General features: G+C 36.1%; 1 protein-coding gene across 1 annotated transcript in view; it reads left to right on the forward strand.

The window, feature by feature from the left end:
- CPNE8 (copine 8) overlaps window positions 1-19,833 on the forward strand; it is a 255,945-nt gene that overhangs the window by 168,149 nt on the left and 67,963 nt on the right. Inside the window, exons 11-13 of the mRNA XM_004052956.5 lie at window positions 5,053-5,128; window positions 10,489-10,542; window positions 11,554-11,615. Of these exons, the coding sequence (XP_004053004.2) occupies window positions 5,053-5,128; window positions 10,489-10,542; window positions 11,554-11,615 (192 nt within the window). The remainder of the gene's footprint in view (window positions 1-5,052; window positions 5,129-10,488; window positions 10,543-11,553; window positions 11,616-19,833) is intronic.

Here is a 19,833-nt window from a genome sequence, read left to right on the forward strand (position 1 = left end):
GAATTAAAGGCTTGGTTCCAATCACCTCTGAAAAACTCTGCTGCCCTCTGCCCACAAATACAGGTTTAAACCTTTTTTACTGTTTAAACAGTAAAAATGTCTGCAACCCATGCGTTTAATTAGGGTCATCATAACTACATTTCAGTCCAAGGGGTCTTTCATTTTCGTGACTGCTCCATTTTCAAACTCACTGTTTTCAAAAATCTTGATATGTGTTCCAGGACTTGAACAGAATTGTAAGACAGGGAAACGTGGGAAATCACTGTGCTGAAGTACAAATGAGAGACAAAAACTAAGGGTGTTGTTCCCCATGAGAAAAGATCATACCAATTTTGTTCCAAAATCCCTTCAGCATCCAAATTAGAGAAGTTGTCTTTCATATACAATTTGTTTACAAATTCTCATTTGAGATATCCTTTGATACATATCTGAAACATGTCACACTGCGGTGTACTCCAAAGGGGAGACGTGCCTTGTGAATTAAGCATACCTGCATGAGAACAACACAAGCCACATGCGTGTGTAACTCCAAAATATTACGAGACAACACACATCCGTTCATAAGCCTATTACTTCTTTACAAATTAATTTGATTAAAGCTTCTTTATTGACAAAATGTATAAGTGTCTGGAGTTATAGTCTTCATAATTAGATTGTATTCTAGAAGTGACTTTTTGATAAGTTAAACACCTTTCATAGAAAGAATCAAATGAATTCTCTGGTTGATGTTTGAAATAGAAAGTAGGCATTACCTCCAATTTTAAGGTGAAGACTTAAGGACCCAGAGGCTGACTGACTGACTCAAGACAACATGGTGGTAGAGAAAGGGATGAGGTGGATTAGGTATGTATTTGCCATTGGTCCATATTATATGCAAAACTAGATAAATGTCAGGAAAATAAGCATTATCTATTGAAGGGTGGCCTTCAGGAAAATCTTCAGATGTGCCAAAAAAGGCAATATTCTCTTTTTTCCATAGCTTTGTTGTAATTACATGGGGACATTTTCATGGAAAATCATAGTTGTCTGCATTGCTCTCAGAGTTATTTTAAGGAGATAGAGAAGGTTAATATGTTTAATATAATTGGCACTTGTGCCATTCTTTGGGGCTGAATATAATTGATGTGAGGCAAATTTGTTAATATCACTGGCAAGGTAAGATCACAGCATGACTGTGCTATTGCCCTAAGTGTGTTTGCAAAATTCAGCTGCGCCCATTGTGTAGCAGGTACGGAGGGGGATGCTGGGAATCCTGAGATGAAGTTAATACCTTTCTTGCCTTCAAAACATAGGTGAAGAGAGGAAATACATGAATCGATGGGTTTAATATAATATAGGAACTGTGATGAGAGATACTGGTTATTTGTTTGCTTGTTTTGTGTTTTTGAGAGCAAAAAAGAAGGGAATGAAGCAGAAAAGACTTCTTGGAGGATATCATAGCTGAGCTGTAGAGTAAAAGATAAGTGATATAGCGGAGTAATACCCCAAAAGTAGAGGGAAATGGATAAGTTTGTAAACTGTCCTATAGGTTTCAGGTATAAATGTGACTATGCATAATGCCGTTTTCCCACTATTAATGGAGCATAGAAATGATCCTAATGAACAGATTTTATTCAACAGTTTAATCACTTTACTCAAGGACTTTTAGAGCCAAATTACTAGCTACAGTAGTAATCAGTTTGCTCAAAATACCTGTTTAATTCATTCCCTCAGACTTTAAATAACACATACATGTAATAAAAGGTATGGGAAAAAATAGAAACGTAAACAGACACAAGCCAGATAAATGGCACTGGAGTAAACTTTATTTTGTAAATGCAGTCAGAGAGCTTGGAACTTATAACATAGAATAATTATTTTAGTTATAATTACATTAACAGGAAATAGCAAAACAGTATTATTGAATCACAAGGAAATTATTGGTTGTGATTTATCATCAAAGTATTTTTCGTCACGTTTCTCTGTATAGTGAGAATTGTTTCAATATTACAGTATTGAGCATCATGAACAGATAAAATATTAATGCACATTATATTTTTTCTTTTAATCTTAGTAGAATCTAGGAATAGTTGGTAATAGTGTAAAATATGATAAAAATCAGTGAAATATACCTGTAATATTCTCTTTAGAGTAAGTATCTGCGATTTAATATATAGTATTTGAAGTCAGACAGGTTACAAAGTTTAGAAAGTATAAAAATATCCATGTATTAAAAGAGATCTGTAACAAAATTGGCCTGAGAATCTATCTACTTATCTACCCAGATTCTTCAGATATATTCTTGAGACAATGCATCTTATAGCTTAGGTTGGCTATTTTATTTTTATCTCCATATACTGCCTTATGTTTATGACTTTTAGCAAATCCTCACTTCTGAATCATCTACTTCTCTAGATGCTGAATGGATGCAATAATATGTTTTCTTAGTCTTACAGAAATGTTATGTTGGAGGCTGAAATGCAATATGTGATCAACATACTTTCTCCTCTACAACACATGGATAGCATTGCATTTACATGACATGCAAATTCAGTGTTTTGTTCAAAATAATCATCTTGAACAAGATTTAGAAAGGAGGACTAATATTTTATTCATTGTTTCATTTATGTATGTTCTATCTTATTCTGAAAAGGATCCAAGGCAGCTTATAGAGATGCTTGTAATATGAGAGTAAACTAAATTGGCTGGGGACATTGAAACAAAGGAGTAATATAGAGTGAGAAATCTGAAAATCTGCAGAGGACAGTATGTCATGAAGACATGTCTTACTAGAGACTTTAGCTGTAAGCTCTCTAACCACTAATGCAGAGGAGAAAGCTTTCTCCCTTTCATGATAAAAAGGGTCCTTTCAGAACAGAAAATATAAGTGGGCAGCACAAAAACACAGATTCCTAGTCCTGAGACCAAAGAGATTGTCATAGACCTGTTGTTCACTGCTCAGTTCTGTAGAGGCTTACAAATTTAACTAGAACAAAAGAGAACCAAATATCAAAGAACTGCTTCAAAGTTCCCCAGTGACTTCAACACAGGCAAGTCAATGTGTAGTTTGGCAAACCTGACCATTGCAGTTGGGTCCGGATTTGTTACTCTGTCAGACTGACTTTATCCAGGTGGAGGAGAAATTGGATTTACTCAAGACCAGTGAATTATCACTTCTTTCTGCCACGTTTTTGATAAGCATTGTGTGGCAGAAATTAAGTGTTAACAATTAACAGTTGAACATTGGATTGAGATAATTAACCAAGCATGGGTAAGTTTAGCACAGTCAGAAAATGATCACAAGGGCTTAAGTGATTCAGGCATTTTTAAGGCCCCTATGTTAGGTTCCCACCACTGCTGTGGTGAGCTCTGTTTATATAAGCCTCCTCTACAACTATCGATATCAAAGCGTTGGGTTTGAAGTGCTCTAATAGAACCTTTTATCTCAGTGGTTATTAAGCTATCTGAAACTTGCATAGCAATGGAGGAGGATGGATTCTAAAAAAAACCTTCATAATTCAGAAAATTTTAAGAGTGCAGTGAAATAAATCATGAGTATATACTTGCACTTTTGAAGGTCAAAGAGAATTATTTTATGTGTTCTGATTAAACCAATGTTACTGGATTTCATATGAATTGTACTAATCCAAAAGTAGTGTGTAACACTAAAGTGCTGTTTTGTGATTTTCCCTGGGTAACTTGAAAGTGAGTTCTAGAAGTTTGGGTTCATAAATAGGAATATATCAGAGCCTACAATTCTTTTTGCTTTTAACATATTCATACTAATCTGCTTCTGAAATTTAAATCTAGAAGAGGTCAAGATGCTATTGATATAAAGAGTAACGTTTCACATAAAATACCATGATATATTAGTATATACAAGATAGTTTAGGGAGAATAAAGGACTGGATACCTAAGTAAGTTTTATCTCAAGTTCTTTAAAAACATTTTTTTATTGCAAAAACTCTACTAAAATTAAGGGCAGATAGCATTTTTACCCCTCCACATCCTGTCTTTAAAAACTGGTATTTTCATTGGTTAAACACCACTTGTATGTTGCTTGTTACTGATCACAAGGTCCATAAAAGTTTCATGGATTTTAAGCGATTCAGTTTTATGGCAAGGAATAGCTTGCATTTGCAAAACAAATTGGCAGAGCTTAAATTCTATTATACAAATGGCTACTGTGACATCCCTTATGTTTGTTATACTGCTTTAGCTCCTACAATCTGTATCTTCTTCTAACATGCTACATTTCACCATTGCACTGAATACCAGCAGTTTGTACTTATTTCTCAGCAGTGTGTGTTCAACTTAGCACTGGCCATTAAATTAACTCAAAGGGGTAGAATATGAGTCTGCTCTAGATTGCTGAATGTTTAGCATGTTTTTGTAGTTGCACAGGTCAACCTCAGTTGATGAAAGCTTTTTAGTTAGAACTAATACATGTTTACTCAATCCTTACCCCTCCTCACCTAAACTGAGAAGACACCTGAGAAGGTAGTGATGATTACTTCAAGATGCAGAAATTCTGAATTAACATGTTGTTATTGATAAAATATTTATTAACTATTATAGAAAAAAAGTGTAGTGACTATTACACATATTAATATGTTATAACTTTTTAAAATAGCATCCTATTACACTCTGGCCATAGGAAAGTTTGAAGATTCTTAAATTATTATATTTTAAAAATATATATCCATAGATATGGACAATAATAAATTTATTAGTATAGTCTCTAACTTTCATCCTAGTTAATCATTTGAATAATAGATGATTTAACAGTTTTGAGAAATGTGTTATCAAAACTAGTATACCTGTTTGAAATGTTAATATTGGTGGAATAAATTAAACATTTGAATATTAATAAAATTGTCCAGCATACATAATTTTAGATTAATGAACAATGTAATTATGTATTAGTCCTTTTAAATATTTTGTAAATTATTAATTTATATTCATAATATCAAGCATTTTTTTGATAATGATTAAACCTTTCTAAAAACTTTAAAATACAATTGACAAATATATGAAAGCCAATATTATGTACTTTTTTTCCTTTAATTTTAGTCATGATTTCATTGGAGAATTTACAACAAGCTATAGGGAACTTTCTAGAGGGCAGTCACAATTCAACGTATATGAGGTAAGAGGCATTTTATTTTACCATTGTTTTTTTCTAGAATAAATAAATCTATGCTTTAAAAGTATGGATTCTGCAAAGCATAATTGCCAAAGGTTAACTAAGTATCAATGTATGTAGGAATCTTTGAAGTTGTTGAGCAGACATTTTTAGATTCAATGATATTACTTCTTCAAGTCACATTTAAATGTTTTTGATTTTTAATTCTTGTGTATAAAGCATTTTAATTTAAAAATATGGATATGAGTTTATTGTTTCTTAAGCTTCAGCCTTTATGTTTTGCCTTTTTACCAACCTCCTCTTCCATCCCTTCCTAATAAAGAAGAAGATTAGCATTTTTGTGGTGTCAGTGTGGCGTTATAAAATGAGCTGTGGTCTGCATATATATCTGAGCACCTTCACTACCGTTTAGGTGGAGACTGAAGGGAATGACAAGGTAATATGCAGCCATTAAAGAAATCCAAGTTGTTAAAGCAGACACGTTGTAGTTATTTCTGCCTAACACCACCGTGCCAGTTAATCAACAAATATGTATTGAGCATATAGTATGTTCTAGCACTGTTATTCCTTGAGCTATGGTATCTGTACATTTCCTTTAACTTTAAAATTTAACGTATGTGGATACCAAAGGAGAATATCTCAGTATTTAATCAAGAATGGTAATACTTCCCTGCCAGGTTGATGCTAAAATTGGCCTCTGTTAAGTAGAGAGTGAGAAATCTCCTTCTACCACTTTATTCCAGCATTCATTTATTCATTCATAAAACAATTTTTTAAGTAGTTTCTATATTTTATGTTCTATGTTAGGCCCTGGGGATACAGAGGTGAATATAAATTTCAGTACCTAATGGGAGAGACAGGTATAAAATATGTTTTGTGTAGATTGATATGTGCTCTATATAGTAGTATACTTAGTGCTCTATGAAATTATTACAGAGGGGCCAAACTCAGCTCAAGAAAATTTCTCAGTCAGAAAGAGACAAAGATTATGCATTAGTCTAGCTGGGTCTTTCAAGGAAAGAATATTTAGGTTCTAAACAGGAAATAAATCATATAAGACAGGTTGTAATTACGTAAATACCTATTTTGTCTGCCTAACATCAAGGCTGAGGAAGAACCACACATGCACACTAGTTCTCCTTGTACTTAGGCATCATCTACTGCTAGTCAGCATATAATACTCCAGAGATTAACCACTTTTAGTTTCTCTAGCTTTTATAGCATTTTCTCATCATTGGTTTCAGTCAGTCCCCAGACTGTCTTGTCCAATAAAGCTTGCTAACTGACAAGACTGGTGCCACATCTGATGAGATGACAAAGAAGCTTAATAATGTTTATGTGTTCTTAAATACCCTGTAAGGCCATGACTTCAAATATAAATGTTTTCTTATTATACATATTTTCAAAAGAAGAGATCAGTCTGAAGAAAATCTAGGAGACCATTATGAATTATGTACAAGTAATTTTAGGAGTTCAATGGACAATCTTTGGTCCAATACATTACAAACTTTATTATCTGCACTTGTGCAAGGGATTCAGGTTTATCAAGCAACCGAAAAAATTTCCAGCCATTAGTTCTTCACATAATTATTTCTGCCACTTTCTCTTTCTCCTCTCTCTTTTTGGTACTACCATTCTACTTATGTTGTTATGCTTACTGGTGTCCCATGGCTCTCTTAGGCTCTGTTTTTTGTTTGTTTGTTTTGTTTTGTTTTTCTTTTTTTGTTTCGTTCCTCAAACAGGAAAATCTCAGTTGACAAATCTTCAAAATTACTGATTATTTCTTCTGCCAGCTCAAATGTTCTGTCGAACCCTTCTGGTGAATTTTTCATTTCAATTGTACTTTACAAGTTGAGAATTCTTATTTGGCTCCTTTTTATATAATTTTGATTCATTTTTGATATTTTCTGTTAGGTAAGGAACTGTTTCATACTTTCATCCTTTAGGCATGATCTCCTTCTTTCAATATATTTGCAATAGCTGATTTAAAGATTTTGTTTAATAAATCCCATATCTGCAAGTCCCCAGGGACAATTTCTGTCGACTTCTTTCTTCTATGTATAGAAAAGTGTGGGCTATACTTTCCTGTTTCTTTGCATATCTTATTTTTGTTGTTGTTGAATGCTGGAAACTTTAAATAATATAATGCAGCACATTGGAAATCAGATTCTCCAGCTTCTCCAAAGTTTGTGTTTTTTGCTCTTTGTTCAGTGATTTTCATGGACTAATTCTATAAAATTGTTATTCTTTGTCAAGTGGGCTGCTGAAGTCTTTGCTTGGTTAGCTCCGTGATCAGCAGATGTTTTGACAGAGATTTGTATACATTTGGGCACTCCTTATATGCTCCAGCAACGTAAAATCCTGCCTTAGCTTTTACTTGTTTGAGCAGAGACTTGAGGTTGGATGGAGATAAGAATTCCCTAGATCTTTCTTGGGCATGTGTACACCCCTTCAAAGGGCATGGGCTTCTAGATTTCCAGCAATATGCCAGAGCTTTTAAAAGCCCCTGATAAACATCTCATTCTCTAGATCTTCCTTTTTGGTTTTTGAGTTAGCCTCTTACTTGCCTCAGATTATATCATCACCTCCAGCAGATACGCTGTTAAACACCTGCAACTGACTACTTTCAACAAATGTCCTGGAGATAGGGCATTTTCGTCTGAGCAGGCTTTGAGTTAAGTCAAATAATGACAAGCCCAAGCCCTATGAATGGAGCTTTTCCAGAAAGCTTCCATATAAGTCAGTTAATGACAATTCACTAGAAAAGACACATTTTTTTTAAGTTTTGTTTTTAATTGACACATGTTAATTGTAAATATTAATGGTGTACAGTGTGGTGTTTCAATACATATATACATTGTGTAATGATCAAATCAGGATAATTACCGTATTCATTACCTGAAACACTTTTTGAAGAACTTTATACCCATTCTGTCCCCTCCAATGGCTTTTAAACTGTTGGTTTACACAGCCACTGTAGTTGCTAGGATGACAGTTTTCAATGCTGCTACATACAGAGCTGGGAAAAGTAGGATTGCAGTAAAGCAAGTTAAAATGACATAGTGAGATTTACTCTTTTTCTTGAATGAGTGATCACTGATTTTTCCAAGCCTTTGATTACTTTCCAGATTCATGAAAAAATTTGATTTTCACAATTTTTGCTAGTGTTCTCATTTTCTTTATGGACAAGCAACTTTGCAGAGGGCCTTACTCTATCATTCTAAAGTGACTTCCCTAGTCCATTATTTAGTTTTAGAAGTGACAGTTGCTACTGTATTTATATATTACATAACTTTATTATTGTTATATCGGATGTATTATAGGCAATTGAAATGGCCCTGTATGATTAAATGAAAACATCCTTATGCAATTAAATTTAATTATGTAACTTAAAACCAAATCATGAGGTAATTTTTCTGTGACAATAGTGCATTATGATGTGCTGACAGCAAAAAGACTCATATGAACTGAAAGATGCTTATGAAATTCTACTAAAAAGTTATTCCTAAAATTTAGGAAAAACCTCCTCTAAACCGAAGGCATAATGCTAGATTCATGATTTGTAGGTGGAAAAATGCTGAAATATGGTTTTTCGAGAAAAATGTATCACTGAACTTTTTATTTTCAAACTTTTGATTGAATTAATTTTATTCACTGATTTCCTATATATTGTTCAGAGTGCTTGTTCCTCAAATTATCTGGAAGAATTGCAGAATTCTTCAAACCTCAAGATCAAACATTACCTTTCTCCTCCGAACAACCTGCTCCATATTTAATAGAATAACCATTGAACCATCTGAAAAATTTGTGATCTTGCCAGTGATGCCCAACATCCTAACTGGTGCATGTTTTCCTGTAGAATATGTTCAATTAGGGCTTTCTGAAATACACAATAAATAATATGTGGAATGAATGAATGGATGACCAATTTCTCCTTTAGATTTTCTACTTAAATCTGAAAAATGTACTTTATTCTGTTGTCTTAAATTTTTTTTTTGGTGAGCCGTTTTTAATGGGGCTTCCTTATTTAATGATTCATTACTTCTTGCATAGAAAATTTAAAAATAGGACCCTAACTGTTGCTTTCATTTTCTCCCCTTACAACTCTATCCTGTAGACCAGGGGTCCCCAACCCTCAGGACACAGACTAGTACAGGCCTGTGGACTTTTAGGAACTGGCCACACAGCATGAGGTGAGCCGCAAGCAAGGGAGCATTACTGCCTGAGCTCTGCCTCCTGTGTGCTCCTTATATGAATCTAATGCCTGATGATCTGAGGTAGAACAGTATCATCCCGAAACCATCCTCCCCACCCCCATCTGTGGGGAAACTGTCTTCCATGAAACCAGACCCTGGTGCCAAAAAGGTTGAGGACTGCTGCTGTAGACCTATTATATCATTCTCCTATTTAAACATCAACTAAATAACACCCAAACTCCCTGGCCAAGATTAAGGATCTCCTTAACATGCCTCAGCTTATTTTTTCAGATTCACTTCTGATCCAGTTGTGTGGGCTCTCTGCCCCAGCCAACCTGGGTCAGTTGCTTTTTCTTCTTTCTAGAATGATGTGTTTATTTATTTATTTTAAATTGAAGCCCTAGTTTAAGTTAATAAATTATGGTTCAAATAATACTTATTCATAAACTATTTCGTCTTTTTTTCCCTGTCAAAGGCTTTCTCCATATTTTGGATTGAGATGATCTGAAGAAGTCTCTCCTCAGGCAATTATGTATTACGTTTATCCCATTAGATAGGCAGGTCTTATTTATCTTAATATTCCCTATATCCCCTAATGTCTTATGAAATCCAGAAGTGCAATCTTATTTACTCATGGATCAAATAGTCAAAAGGCCAATCTTATGTCTACAAAGCAGACCTTTACCAATTATTATGTAGCATGGGAAACTGGTGGAAATTACTAACATTATAAAGCAATAGTGAGGTCAATAGATCCTTTAAATATTCACACATTGGATGATTTGCTATGTTAGTGTATTTAATTTTTAAAGTTATGTCACTTGAATATTCTTTAACAACCCATCATTTTTCTATAAAGCAATCATTAGTTAGGACATTAGTTGTTAAAGGTCCCTATCATATCAAGAACGTGACCATAGTTAAGGGTAATCAATATGTACAGGTGAGAAGAATATTACAGACAAAACATTTTTAAAAGATAGTCACTATTAACTTTTGCAGAAAGTTTTGACTGAATGACTGTCCAAAGTCATACTGAAAGCATTTGTAAATGAATACATGCATAAGAAGTGAAGGCTGCAGGTTAAACTTCACATTTTTAAAAATTCAATATAAAACTTCGGTATAAAACCTAACACATTTTAATTGTTTTATCTGCTTTTTAAGGTGGTGAATCCCAAAAAGAAAGGAAAAAAGAAAAAATATACTAATTCTGGAACAGTAAGTCAAATTTTATGTTATTTATTAAAGATTAAAATAAATGAATAAGCATATATGTAGATGGCATCTTTAATCCTACTGGAAGCAATTAAAAAAACTGAGCTGTGTTTCACTCAGGGTTTTAATATGAAGGAACACAATAGAAAAATCAACTTCTCAGGGGACAGATTGTAATCAAGAATACCTTATAGAAGGTAGTGACTTGGCTTCTTGTGGATTATCCTAGGGGCTGCAAGGCCTCTGAGAGAGGCTGAAGTTTTGTTATGAACTCTTCATTCAGTGGAATCCAAGTATAATGAATCAGGCAGATGTAAAAAACACAAGTGGTAGTAAGAAATACTATACTCTTTATAGGCTATACTTAACAAGTAAGACTCGTTTCGTGGGATGTGTATGTGCTCAGTAAAATTGACAACTCTGTGGGAATGGTGTACTAAATCAGTACAGAAGGCAAAGATGTATCAAAAAATATAAAAAAATCAGTATCATCCTATTTTAAGAAAAAATACTGCAGAGTTTTTTCTTAAGGTAAACTTTTTTGGAGAGTAGCAAAATCTAACTTTTCCCTCAGTTTTCTTTTAAAGATCTCTATAAAGCAAGACAGTTAAAATATTAGATGAGCTCGTTACAGAATCCTGACTGAAAACACACATTTCCTCTTGAAGGCTTTGCTCACTGATTTTGGTTTTTTGGTTTTAACCATTTTCCAACTCCCTTTCATCTTTCCTTTTATCTAAAATGGGAAGTAACACAATATCGTTGTAGATAATTTTCATGCTGGTCTTCAAAGGAAGTAAACTGGTCATAGAAAGACACTGGTTAATTTTTTTGGTCCCTTTTCTTCAGATAATTTAAAATGTAAGAACAATCAGTCCTAGCAGATGTTAATAAAAAATAATATCTTTAGTGAGTTTCAAAATGCAAAGAAATATGATTTTCTCTCTAATAGTTAGAAAAGTCTATTTGGGGTCACAAACAACTAGAAGGTAATTCTGTCTTTTTCTTTTTCAGGTAACTTTACTCTCTTTCTTGGTAGAAACAGAAGTTTCATTCCTTGACTACATTAAGGGAGGGTAAGTAATTCTCTCAAATTGTTTCGTTGCTTAGGCATTTCCTAAAATTTGTGTAACAAGCGCTACCACGAGGTACCTGGTACTGAAATGATCACCCTTATTATATTTTGATGGCAAGCCTATTAGACTTCTGTTTCAGATATAAAGAAAATACGTACATACCTAGAGCTATTACTTTTGGGGCAAATTGTAACTTTAACCAAAAGAAAATATTGTATGATTAATAGTTGTAGATATGGCTATTATGTTCACTTTCATAGGATGTTTTTGTTTGCCTAATACATAGGACATTTTACATGTACTATTTATTATTTGTAATATAGGTGAAAAGCTTCAGGGCCTGATTTAAATGTATATACTAGGTTAAGAATATTAAAGGAATGTGCCTTGTCATAAAATCAGAATGCAAAAATGGATGGTGTAGTCATTTAGTTGGTCCCACAGCTCTCAGACACGAATACATTTCAGGAAAAAAAAAATAGTTGTAACCAATTTTGAAATTTTTCAAAACCCAGACAGATCCTGTGTTGGTAATGTACTATAAGTTCTTATACCCTTGTAAATAGGGAAGTATTTTCAATTTTGCTTCTCATTTTAACCTATTTCTTCCTTTTCTTAACCTTACCAAGCATCCCCTGTATTAGTCTGTTCTCACACTGCTATAAAGAAACTACCCCAAACTGGGTAATTTATAAAGGAAAGAGGTTTAATTGACTCACAGTTCCTCACGTCTGGGGAGGCCTTAGGAGACTTATAATCATGGCGGATGACCGATGGCGCAGGGGAAGCAAGGCGTGTCTTACATGGCAGCAGGCGAGAGAGTGCATGTGAAGGAGGACCTGTCAAACACTTGTAAAACCATCAGATCTCATGAGAACTCACTTACTATCATGAGAACAGCATGGGGGAAACTGCCCCCATGATCCAATCACCTCCCACCAAATCCCTCCCTTGACACAGGGGGATTGTGGGGATTACAATTTGAGATGAGATTTGGGTGGGGACACAGAGCCAGACCATATCATCCCCAGAGATTTAAAAAAAGCATTGGTTGTCTTGCAGTATAAAATGTCTACATATTCTATTTTCCTTCACCTTGTATTTTCAATACGCAAAAGTGGAGTGAAGCAAATTTGAATGTGTTTAGTAACTTCATGATGAATAACAGTCAGAGATATCACTCACATAAACCTCTTCCTAATTATGATTCAGCAACAGCCCCCTGCCACCCCATAAAGACACTGATAGAATGTCCTCAGGTTGAAGAAGGGGTTGAGGGAGTGGGGGGACCAAGGGAAGAAAGATAGCTTCACAAAACCCAGAGAGCTTGCCTCTTGTTGCTCTTAATTAAGGATACAAAGCAAACAAACAAGCAAAATACCTACTTAAATGAGTACTCTTTGCTATATATGGGCATCCAAAATGCAAAGTGGCTGCACAGACTAAGAAGCAACAGTGGTTGTTTCAATAAAGTTAAAGTACAAAGTAGAAAAAAAAGTTTGCCAACTCTTAGTATTCCAATGTCTTTGCCTATTTTTATTTTCAGAAGATAGAAAAATAGGATGTTGAATTTGTCATAAGAATATATTTTATTCATGTAAAAACTCCTTAGTAGTTGTAGGTAATAGTGTTACAGGATCTTTAGGGTGTCGCTTTTTCTGGCCTGAAACCTCTGGCCGGTGACACCTTTTCCTGAGTTTGCTAGGGCCTGCTGGGCTCGTTCCATCCGCTTGGCCTAGCAGGCTGCACTTTTCTCATGCTACCAGCCTGGATCCCATGCCTGCCAAGGGTGAATCAGGTATGGAGTGGTGAGGGGTGTGTGAGCGTGAGATCCAGCCACTGTGCAGTCAGACATGCTGGCTGCTGCAGCAGGGTCGGCAGCTCAGGGTGCTGGCATAGGTACCAGCTCTCCGCAAGGCTATGGCTGGACCAGACGCACCACAAGCAGCTTCCCTGGCTGGCACCGGGGAATTCAGTGGCACCCGAAAGCTTGAAGATGCTAGGCACTGCAGGACACCAAAAAGGAAGTCACATCCCTGGCTCAGGGAGCTCCCAGGTCTGGGCTCCCCCAGGGGCCACAGCTATTCTCTCCTTCTCTATGCCTGCAACATGGTGAGTAATGGGCAGGTTTCAACCCTGTTTGTGTTGTAGTTTGTTTAGCTCCGCCAGTTGGCAGGTCCCAAGTTCTTCTCCTATATCCAGGAAGAATGAGGTATGCAGAAAATGAAGGGTGAGCCAAGATGAAGAGGAGTTTTATTGAGCAATAGAACTGCTTACAGGAGACCCTCAGGGGGTAGCTCCTTTTTGCAGCCAGGGCGCCCCTAGTGTTTAGCTCCTAGCAGAGAGGGGACCCTGGAGTGGGAAGCTCCTCTCTGCAGGCAGGTTGTCCTATCATCTTCCCAGATCTCCCAGATAGGATGCCTTGGAATGGGTTGCTCTTCTCTGCAGGCAGACCCTCTCATCATCTCCCCAGCTCCTAGCAGACAGAAGGCCCTGGAGTGGGTCGCTCCTTTCTGCAGCTGGCAGTCCTGATGTCCCTGCAAGTCTCTAAAGTGCTCAGCAGAAAGGAGGCCCTAGAGTGGGTAGCTCCTTTCTGCTGCTGGTCAACCCCATCCTTACCAGGCATCCATCCCGTCGGCCCAGGAATCTGCCTCCTGCTGCTCTTCTTGGCACCTGGGCTCGGCACTGACTTTGCTCCAAGATTAGAGCGGAAGCCAACAGCAGGGAGAAGCCAGGCAGTGGGAGTAGGCACTTCTGAGCCTGTGAGGGCAGGAGCTCTTCCTGGGCCCCCAAGGGTACAGGGATGCCTGAGTTTGCAGCTGTGGTTTGGGCAACTGCAGCTGTGTGGGGAAATGCGAGGGGGCAGCTCCTGCCTGCTCCATGGAGCAGGAGTGGCCTGGGAGGTCTGAGTCTGTAGCCGTGGCTTGGATGACTGCAGTGCACCTGGGGAGCTCCTACCCCAACTCGGAAAAGGCAGAGCTCCCACTTGTCCCTGGCTCCCACACGCTCCCCGGAGCATGCAGCCCCGGCTGAGCCTCCTTGCTGCAGCCAGCGTGATGGCAGCGTAAGGCTGTCTGGAGCAGCTGCTGCCATCAATAGTTGATAAAGAAATAAGGTAAGTAAATGGATATCCCTTAGCACCTTCTTTATAACTTAAAAAAAAATTACTTGATATATCTGGTTATATTTTACATGTAGAAATACTGATTTGTGGTATTGAAATGTTATAAATTTCTTTCAGTTTTTGTCTTGTTTTTTTGTTTTGCTTTATGAGCATGTGAAGAGTATGTATGTGTATATATAACAGATATCCAGTACATTCGGTCAGCGGTGCAAATCTAGCAATATTTGGGTGTGAGTCTATCAGTATAAAACATTCTCAGAATCTGGTACCAATAAATCACATTTATTGTTTGCTCTCATTCTCCTGCTGAAAATTCTTAGGGCTAATCAGAGCAAATGGCATTCTATAGTACCTAAAGCAATGACAGTCTTAACTCTATCACATTTGTCATATTTTTCTGTTGCTTACAAACCTTCGGATTCTTTTCCTTAGCTACACACTTCCTACTTATAGCACTGCCTGTGCAGGAAGAAATGCTAGTTATTCTATAAGTGGAGCCCCAACTTATGGGGTACAGTTTGCCCCAATCCTGGCTTCTTGAGGCTTTTATAAGAACCCAGTTCTGGGGAGGTGGAGCTTGCAGTGAGCCGAGATCGCACCACTGCACTCCAGCCTGGGCGACAGCAAGACTCTGTCTCAAAAAAAAGAACCCAGTTCTGATTTACAAATGGGGCCTGGGGAAATATAGTTTAAGTTTCACAACATAATTAATCTAACTAGACCTAAGATAATTTCTATAAAACTTTATTATTTGTAAAGGACATGAAAAAATATTATTTTCATATATTCCATTGTTTTTATACAAAGATATATTATAAATGTATGTAATATCCTTAAAATATATTACAGTTATACATTTATTATTCACTACAATATAATGTTTATAAGTAAAATACAGGGGTATTAACTTATTCTTTTGGATAGTGGAATCCAAATCAACAAGCAATAATAATCATTGTATTATGTATCTTTAAATGTATTTATATATCTTTGCCCTGAAGGACTTCTTAAGAGCAATTGGCACAATTTCTTTCTTCCTTTCTTTTTTTTTTTTTTTTTTCCTGAGACAGTCTTAACTCTGTTGCCCAGGCTGGCGACACTGCAACCTCTGCCTCCTGGGTTCAAGCAATCTTCATGCCTCAGCCTCCCGAGTAGCTGGGATTACAGGCATGTGCCACCACGCCCAGCTAATTTTTGCATTTTTAGTAGAGACGGGTTTCGTTATGTTGGCCATGCTGGTCTTGAACTCCTGGCCTCGAGTGATCTGCCCTTCTCGGCCTCCCAAAGTGCTGGAATCACAGGAATGAGCCACCACACCCAGCCAAATTGGGCAGAAATTTAAAATTTGACTTTTATTAATGATATGGTAAAGAGATCTAGCTTGGTCATGACACCCTTGTGTTATACAGTGACAGGCAAATCATTTAAAATATCTAAACTATAATTTCCTGTAGTTCACATGAATTGGATATTCTGAAGTCCATTTGTAAAAGGATATAATTCAATTCGATCTTCCAGCTCTTCCATGACCTTAATGACATCTTATTTATTTTTTCTTCACTCTGAAATCATTGTTTGCATTTTTACAGAAGGCTTACTCTAACCTATCAACTAACTCTCAGGTGTAATTTGTGTATGATAATAGCTAACATCTGCTATTACTATTTTTTTTATAATCATGGGATCACACTATGTGCAATACACTGCATTGTATGTTTTGTTCATTAAATGTATTGTGTGTATATGCTAGTATGTCACTACTACCTTTTTGTAAACAGTTTTCCATTATATGATTGTACATCATTTAATTTAAAAATTTCCTGTTAATACATGCTTTAGTGACATACATTTTTTATTATAAACAAAGCTGCAATGTAAATACATGGTACATGGCATTTTATGTACTTCATTAGTGCATTTGTGTATAGATATGCAAGCATATCTGTAGAGTTCCTTCCTAGAAATAATGTTATTGGATTTAATGATATATGTATTTCAGAATTTGTTAGATATTTCTAAATTGTATTGCTAAAATACTCTAAGAATTTATATTCCCCAAATCTGTGCAGGATGTTTACCATATCCTTACCCTTTCTGAATAGTGCCCCTCCTTTTTCATTTTCACTAATTTAATAGATATAAGTCCTTGTCAGTTTTCACCTGTAAAACCTTTTTATCAGCTATTTTCATGTTTCCTGTAAAAGCTCATGTCAAACCAGCTGTGTCTTTGGAAACAGACCTGTCAGAACTTTTTGTCTTCTGCTGCTTCTTCCCCCACTTCCACCATAAAGGATTGTGTATTTTCAACTAAAGAAAAAACACAGAAAGGTAGTTTGGAGCTATATTCCTTTTTTAACAAGTCAGCTAAACTTCTGCAATATTCACACCTTGGTCTTTGATCCTGCTCCTCTTCAGCATGCCTCAGGGGAGACTCTTCTTAAGTTAGCCCATCTGGCCATTATGCTCTCTGATGACACTGCAAAAGAATAAAATAAACAAAAACCTTGGGCTATCATCAACCAAACCACCCAAATTAATGCATTAGAGGGCATATTTATTAGTACATTTGAAGATTTGTGGAATTATCAAACTTAGCTTTTTTTTTTAAAGATGCTCTTCCATAATACATAATAAGTATGATATTTCAAGGTAATTGGAACAAATTGCTGAATTTAATTTGGTTTTTATAATGAATCACAGTAACTCCTCACTTTTAACTTAAAATACTAAGATAAGAGCACTGATTGCTGCATTTGTGGATGGTTTTGTTGCTGGCTTAAGGTGGCATCATCAATTCAGGGAACTTTTTTTTTTCTGACTTCAAGGCTTATTTCTTTATAGTTTTTTGGGGGGGTACAGGTGGATTTTGGTTGCATGGATAAGTTCTTTAGTGGTGATTTTTGAGATTTTAGTGCACTTGTCACCTGAGCAATATACACTGTATCCAATATGTAGTCTTTAGTCCCTCACCACACTCCCAACCTTCACCCCTCAAATCCCCAAAGTCCATTGTATCACTCTTATGCCTTTGCGTTACCATAGCTTACCTTCTGCGTATAAGTGAGAACAAGATATTTGGTTTCGCATTCCAGAGTTACTTTACTTAGAATAAATACCTCCACCTGCACCCAATTTGCTGCAAAAGACATTATTTTGTTCCTTTTAATGACTGAGTAGTATTCCATGGTGTATATATATATATATACACCACACTTTCTTTGTTTACTTGTTGGTCGATGGGCACATAGGTTGGTTACATGTATTTATAATTACAAATTGTGCTGCTATAAACATGTATGTGCAAGTGTTTTTTTCATATAATGGCTTCTTTTCCTCTGGGTAGATACCCAGTAGTGGGATTGCTGAATGAAATGGTGCATATAATGGCTTCTTTTCCTCTGGGTAGATACCCAGTAGTGGGATTGCTGAATGAAATGGTGGTTCTACTTTTAGTTCTTTAAGGAATCTCCATACTGTTTTCCATAGTGGTTGTACTAATTTGCATTCCCACCAGCAGTGTAAAAGTGTTCCTTTTTCACTACATCCATGCTAACATCTATTGTTTTTTGACTTTTTAATTTTGGCTGTTCTTGCAGGAATAAGGTGGTATCTCATCGTGGTTTTAATTTGCATTTCTCTGATAATTAGTGATGTTGAGCATTTTTTCATATGTTTGTTGGCTGTTTGGATATCTTATTTTGAGAACAGTCTATTCATGTCCTTCCTCACTTTTTGATGGGGTCATTGTTTTTTTCTTGCTGATTGGTTTGCATTCCTTGTAGATTCTGGACACAAGTCCTTTGTCAGATTCATTGTTTGCATATATTTTCTCCCACTGTGTGGGTTGTCTGTTTACTCTGCTGATTATTTCTTTGGCTGTACAGAAGCTTTTTGATTTAATTAGGTCTGATTTGTTTACTTTTGTTTTTGTTGCATTTTGTTTTGGGTTCTTAGTCATGAATTCTTTGCCTAAGCCAATGTCCAGAGAGTTTTTTTGATGTTATCTTCTAGAATTCTTATGGTTCAGGTCTTCAATTTAAGTCTTTGATCCATCTTGAGTTGATTTTTGTATTAGGTGAGAAATGGAGTTTCAGTTCCATTCTTCTACATGTGGCTTGCCAGTTTTCCCAGTATCATTTATTGAATAGGGTGTTCTTTCCCCAGTTTTTATTTTTGTGCTCTCTCAAAGATCAGTTAGTTGTATTTGCCTTTACACCTCGGTTCTCTGTTCTGTTCCTTGATCTATGTGCCTACATTTTACCAGTACCATACTGCTTTAGTAACTATAGCCTTGTAGTATAATCTGAAGTTGGGTGATGTGATGCCTCCAGATTTGTTCTTTTTGCTTAGTGTTTATTTAACTATGTGAGCTCTTTCTTTGGTTCCATATGATTTTTAGGATAGTGTTTACTCATTCTGTCAAGAATGATGCTGGTATTGATGGGAATTGCATTTGAGTCTGTAGAATGCTTTGGGCAGTATGGTCATTTCACAATATTGATTCTTTCCATCCATGAGCATGGGATGTATTTCCATTTGTTTGTGTCATCTATGATTTCTTTCAGCAGTGTTTTGTAGTTTTTCTTGTGGAGATCTTTTACTTCCTTGCTGAAGTATATTCCTAGGTATTTTCTTTTCTTTCTTTTTTTGCAGCTGTTGTAAAAGGGATTGAGTTCTTGATTTGATTCTCAGCTTGTCACTGTTAGTGTACAGCAGTGCAACTGAGTTGTGTACATTGATTTTGTAACCTGAGACTTCACTGAATTCGTTTATCAGATCTAGGAGGTTTTTAGATGAGTTTTTAGGGATTTCTAGATATACAGTCATATCACTGGCAAACAGCAACAGGTTGACATCCTCTCTTCCAATTTAGATGCACTTTATTTCTTTCTCTTGTCTGATTGCGCTGGGTAGGACTTCCAATACTATGTTGAATAGAAGTGGTGAAAGTGGGCATTATTGTCTTGATCCAATTCTCAGGGGGAACGCTTTCAACTTTTCTCCATTCAGTATGCTTTTGGCTGTGGGCTTGTCATATATGGCTTTTATTACTTTGAGGTAAGTCCTTTGCATGCTTATTTTGTTGAGGGATTT

The sequence above is a fragment of the Gorilla gorilla genome, chromosome 10 (genome assembly GCF_029281585.2).
Source record: "Gorilla gorilla gorilla isolate KB3781 chromosome 10, NHGRI_mGorGor1-v2.1_pri, whole genome shotgun sequence".
Taxonomy (NCBI): Eukaryota; Metazoa; Chordata; class Mammalia; order Primates; family Hominidae; genus Gorilla; species Gorilla gorilla.